At 47.9% G+C, this 6,045-nt stretch overlaps 1 protein-coding gene across 2 annotated transcripts; it reads right to left on the reverse strand.

Annotated features, from left to right (window-relative positions):
* Positions 1–782: 782 nt before the first annotated feature.
* On the reverse strand, positions 783–5,360 carry LOC120843703. 2 transcript variants are annotated; one of them, XM_040215129.3, is made up of 2 exons: positions 4,044–5,360; positions 783–903 (listed from the first exon to the last, which is right to left on the reverse strand). In XM_040215129.3, exon 1 carries the CDS (start codon positions 5,340–5,342, stop codon positions 4,047–4,049), a length of 1,296 nt encoding a protein of 431 aa, XP_040071063.1. In that variant the 5' UTR covers positions 5,343–5,360; the 3' UTR covers positions 783–903; positions 4,044–4,046. The 2 variants fall into 2 exon arrangements, 1 of the variants encoding a protein (XP_040071063.1); XR_006077484.1 differs by having other exon boundaries at positions 816–903; positions 3,583–5,360.
* Positions 5,361–6,045: the final 685 nt, after the last annotated feature.

Consider the following 6,045-nt stretch of genomic DNA (forward strand, 5'->3'; position numbering starts at 1 on the left):
ACCAAAAGCCGCTCTAAAAAAAAAGCAAATCCGAAGCAACCTCTTGGCTTATCTCAGCCCGGTAACACGAAATTATGGCGTAGCCGTGTAGCGTAAAAGGATGTTAAATCGCTTGCCACCAGATGGCAGGGTCAAGCAGAGTAATCCCAAGTAGCTGGGCTAGGTGGCGCTAGGTACCGCCCAATTCATGTTTAAAAAAAACAAAAAAAACATTTCTTTTTCTTAAGCCACAATTACGTTTCCTTTTCTTCTGGAATCTCTAACACATGTAGACACGTTACGCACACTACAAGCATCAGGTGAACATATATTGAGCGCATACACAGGCATCGCACATACAAACATCAATGCAACAGCACCCTACGTCGCTCACTACTCCCGAGCCTTTTTTTTTTTTTTTATTTATTTATTTAAAAAAACGTTTTTATTTACAGAGTTAAAAGCTGGCCTTCTTGGCCATTGCCGAAGCCACACATGTATAGAAACCCACCCAATCAAATTTTCATAGGATCAGTTGAGCATTATACAATTTCTATTTATGAACTTGTCTCTTTTCACCATGTAGTTTTTTAAACGTGCTTGCAGAACGGACCTCTGCTCGAAGCCGGGCATGCACGTTTGCTCTAACAGGTTACTAGTGTAGGAAAAGCCTTCGACGAAATGGCTCCAAGCAGGCTTGCCTTTTTCTTCAACGAGCGTGTGATCCGTACGGGATCTCCAAATCGCATGCATCCCGAGCAGAAATAACACTTCTACGCACTTTTGGTTTACACCAGCTGCAACACGGAGAAATTTTAGAGTGCCCCAATCCGGCTGGGCCTCATCAAGGTTAAGTGCATGACGGAGTTCCGACCAGAATATTTCAGCATTTGTGCAGTACAGGAATACATGGTGCAAAGTCTCCTGGAAAGGACATAAAGCACAATTGACAGACCCCGCCAAAAGAAACCCTTTGTTCTCGAGCCACGTCTTAACAGGCAACACTTCTGTATGAAATTTTACGAAGAAGTCTTTTATGCATGTTTTTACCGGGTATTTACGCAGTTTTTTAAACACTGTAGACCCTTCTACGCTTTCCGGCGGAGAGCGATACATTGGTGGCGGTATTACCAGGTCGATAGTGTCCCAATACAGCTTTTTCCTATTCGCCTGGATTAAGTAGTCCCAAGAAAAACGTGATTGAAAAAAAGTAATGGCGTCTTCAATCTCTTTGTAAAACCTAAGTACGGGAGCCCTTCTGGAGGCTTCTTCCGTACTAACTTGCCAGGCCGACAGGTATCGTCCCCCTAGGCACTTTAAGGATCTCGCCAGAACCGGGTGGATTTGGTCCCGAAAAAACAGAAAACGATTTACTTTTATCTTTAGTTCTAAGTTAACGAGTCCCATACCTCCTTTGGAAAGGCTAAGAAACAAATTAGTTCTGCGCATCCGTTCAAACAAAGATTGCCAGATAAATGTTGCACAAATCCTGTGAAACTTGTGGATATCTACTTGACGGGACGGCACAACCTGTGCCGCATACCATACACTCGAAAAGAATACAGTTACAAACAAAAGACCTGTTAAAGAACGAAAGGTACCTTCCGTGCCATTCGCTCATTTTTCCGTGAACCTTATTTAAATGAATGCCCTCTCGGCCGGTGCTGAGTGATAAAGTTTCGAGTTCAATTCCGAGATATTTAGAGACTGAACACGACCAATTCATGCCCAAATACCTCTCGGGTTTTGTGATCCATGGGCCGAGCCAAGCCCCAGTCGATTTGGACATATTCATGACTGCCCCTGATGCGTTGGAGAAATCCGATAAATGTTTTACTGCAAGCTCCAGTTCTCGCTTAGACGAACATACAATTGCAACATCATCGGCATAGGCTAGAATTTTAGTTGGGCCGGTGCCAAGATTCACGCCCTGAATGCTCTCGTCGGCCATAATTATTTTACATAGAGGTTCTAAATATAACGCAAAGAGCAGCGGCGACATTGGGCATCCTTGACTTACTGATGATTTTACCTTTATAGGAGTAGTTTGGTTCCCGTTAACTAATAAGCGAGTAGTGATTTCCCTGTAGCAAATCTTAATATACTTTGTTAGCGTCCCTCCAAGACTGCATCGTTCCAGAAGTGTAAAGAGAAACGAGTGTGACACCCTATCGAAGGCCTTACTAAGATCGACCTGGAGCACTGCAATGGGGTGTTGTTCGGCCTCCGCCGTTTCGCATATAGTCCGCATTATGTGGGAGTATGTTGTGATCGACCTACCTTTAAACCCGTAAGGTTGATGATTTCCCACAATACAGCTTAAACCCTGTTCAATGCGTTTAGTCAGAATTTTGGCGAGGATCTTGTAATCTGAAGTCAATAGGCTGATTGGTCTAAGGTTGTCTGCGCTCGTAACGCTGGAGCCTGCATTTTTTTTGGGAATGAGAACTGTTACTGCTTGTCGCATTGATGGAGGTAGCAAATTTCGTTTTAAGATGTCTGCATACACATTTCGGAGTATTGGAATTAGAAGGCTTGAAAACTTTTTATAAAATGCTGAACCCAGCCCATCTACACCTGGCGACTTTCTGGTGTTAAGTTCTTTAATCGCTTCTCCTATTTCTTTTTCAGTGATTTCCCCGTTTATTTTCTCAGAAATCTCCGGAGGAATTTTCGGCATGGCTTCCAAACATTTTTCTAGAGTGGTCTCATCTACCTCTTTCTGCACACTCAACAGCTTAGTGAATGTGTCTACGAGTTCACGTTCGATGTCGTCCTGCTCTGAAAAAACCTGTTCCCCAACTTGCAGAGAAGTTATTTTATTTCGGCGAATGTGATTGCGCTCTTTCGTTTTAAAGATTTTAACCGGCTTTTCTTCTGTGTCTAACGCATGCAACCGGCATCGCACCATTGCACCACGATATTCACCTTCCATAATCGAGAGGAGCCGTGACTTGCATTCGCGAATATCGCTAGTGAACACGCCAGGGGTTCGGCTTTCTTCACCGATTAAAGTTTTCAGAGTTAATTCAAGGGTGCGCTTTTCTGCCCGCGTTTGAGCAGCCTTTTTCTGGCTATACCGAAAGGTGATTAATTTGACCTCTTCCTTCACGAGTTCCCACCTAACAGCGTCTACGCCAGCCTTGTTTGTTTCGCGTAGAACTTCCTCTATTTTGGCAGCAAGCGGCTTCTCTTCTAGCAGGCTCTCGTTCATTTTCCAAGAACTCCACCCTGATGTTTTCTTTACTTTAGGTTTGCTTTTTCCCACCCGCACTGAAACGATTGCATGGTCCGAGAAAGCGACGGCATTGACCTTGTATGCTTCCGCAGTCGCTACGCATTCGCTTGACGCATACACACGATCGAGGCGCGAGTGACAATTGCCCTGCCAATGGGTATAGCCGGGCCACGGCGCCGACGCCACTTCCGTCACATCTTGAAGGTCAAAATCCCGTAATAACTTCTTAAGCTCTCCAACGCTCGAATCAGAATGGAGCCCGTTTGAGCAGTCTCGCGAATTTACAATACAGTTAAAGTCACCAGCTAGTATCGTCTTTGCCGATGTGTCCAAGTATTGTCGTAGATTGATAAAGAAGGACTTACGATCTGCTGGTGTGTTGGGGGCGTGAACACACACAACTTTAAAGAGCTCACGATTACACAGCAGTTCCACTGCACACACCCGACCGCTCTTATCACTTTCCCACTCCGGAAGCACGGCGAGAGCACTATCTTTGCGAACTAGGATAGCCGCCCCCCCACTCTGTGCGATAGCATTCGAATGAAACAAACTGAAATGTCGCTCAAGGAATCGAGCCAATTCTTGCACCTGAGAATCGGAGGAGAGTTTCGTTTCCTGTAGAAACACGATGTCTGCGTTCTCTTTTAACAGCGCGTTTAACACCCATTGTTTCCTTATTCGAGCTATCAGGCTAACGCAATTTAAAGTTACTAATTTCAACTGTTTCATTATGGTCGCGATCCAAAGAAAATAGAGAACAAAACCCCGCGCATCAAAACGCGTCTGCACACAGCACGACGCTGAAAGCGTTGGAACAGTTCACCTTCTAGGAGTTCCTTTCGTGCCGGTCCTCTAGCGGAGGCCGGGGCTTCGGGGCTCTTAGGCGTCCGCGTCTGGTTGTGGCGAGTTTACAGTGTAAATAAGTCGGTGTGCCGTCCTCCTCTTCCTCAGCGCTGTTCTCTTGGACGAGAGGTCGCTTGATAGCCGTGGCAACCACCTCCATCTCCGCTTCGTTCTGCCCTGCCGTGTCCGGTACCGCTGCCTCCTGCGCTTGGTTCGCCCGGCCATCCGCCTGGAAAACGGGCGTTGTGTCACCGCCAGTTAGTGGGCCCTCAGTAGTAGCGTCCGCAGAAAGCTCGACTTGTGAGGAAGGTGTCGACGTTGAGGCCGCAAACGTGCCCCTGGACGACGGGGCCGCGGAAGGATTGCGCCCGGTGGTGTCCGAGGGCATGCTGCTGGTCAGCGGGGCCGCAGATGGGTTACACCCGGGGATGACCGCAGGCGTGCCCCTGGTCAGTGACTCCGTGGGAGAGTTGCACTCGGTGGTGCCCGCGCTCGCTGCTTGTTCCGCTTCCCTTTCGTCCATCAGCATGTCGAGGTTTTCATCGAGGAGTGGTCCACTTGTTGCAGCTGCGTAGGTTCTAACGCAATCTGTCCTAGTGTGGCCATATCGATGGCAGTCCTCACAGCGAGGGACTCTGCAGTCCTTCCGAATATGCCCGGTTTTTTTGCACCGGAGACATAAGGGGGCGCGTCCGGGCACTAGGACGAGCGCTGTGCCGCCGAACAGCCGGAGTTGGTGAGGGACGTCTTCCTTTGTGACGCCCTCTTTCAGAGTGATTCGAACCAGTCTTGTCGTCGACTGTATGCCCTGAAAACCTTGGGCCCGCCACGTCTCGCGGGTGACTTCATGAACTTGGCCGTACTGCTCTAGCGCTCGACGCACCGTGTCATCGGACACGAGAAAAGGAACCCAGTGAATCTTTATGCGGAGTTCTGAGTTTTGGGGGTCAATGAGAAGACAGCGCTTGCCTTTGATGGTGAGCTCCTTGGCCGCAAGCAGTTGGTCCTTTGCTGTTGTAGACTGGAAGGCGACCATCCAAACGTGGTTCATTTGATAAGCACCAAATGAGGCCACATCGCCGAGTACTTGCAGTCGCTGTAATTCTTCTCGAAAGTCGTCAATACGGTATGGTCGTCCGGTTACGTCGCAGTGTAAAAATAAAGAGTTCGTCGTGACTATTCCAGAAGGCAGAGGGGGCAGGATTATGCGGTAGTTATCAGCAGCCGAAGAACCGCGGCCCGCGAAGGCCGTTATCACCGCTCCGTGGGAGCTACTCATCCTATCGTCCGCACCCGACGAGCGCCGGCAATAGAATGCGCTCACTACTCCCGAGCCCTGCGTTTCCGTCTTTTATACTGGTCGTTTTGAACGTACGGAATTTTCCGTTGACTCCCTAAGCAATAAAAAATATTCCGAACATGTTCATTTTTTTCCAGCAATATGTCATAGATCTGAGAATATTTTTAATGGCTCAGGGGATGAATCTCTTATTAAAAAGAAAACGCTCGATCATCCCGTAATTATTTGAAAGCCAACAAATCGAGGTGCTCCAATGTGGTTCCAAGCCATGAGTTTGTTTTCCCGCACGGCTCTTCGTAGCCAGTATTTATATTGAAGTGTTTGTTTTCCTATTTGTGCTGTTCGCGCACGGCTGCAGTTGCCGTCTTGAATTAATCCTTGTAAAGCGGATATTCACTCAGCTGGAAGCGATGCTTCACCGGCAGAGAAATCGCTTTTCGATCAACTTGAATGCAGCCAAAGCCGCGACTTGCGGCAACTGTTAAAGGGACACTGACAGGATATTTATGCTCGCCGAGGTTTTTAGTTGTACGTGACATATGAGAGCTCAACTACCCAGAACAGAATTTGCTGCTCGAAATTCGGTTTCTTTCCGCCCGAAAACCGCCGATCAAGAACTGGCCGGTTCGAGTCTCGCTCACTCTCTTTTCCGCGGTCACGGGCCGTTTTCTAAGGTATCGAT

The sequence above is a fragment of the Ixodes scapularis genome, unplaced genomic scaffold, assembly GCF_016920785.2.
Source record: "Ixodes scapularis isolate PalLabHiFi unplaced genomic scaffold, ASM1692078v2 PGA_scaffold0__279_contigs__length_252992795, whole genome shotgun sequence".
Taxonomy (NCBI): domain Eukaryota; kingdom Metazoa; phylum Arthropoda; class Arachnida; order Ixodida; family Ixodidae; genus Ixodes; species Ixodes scapularis.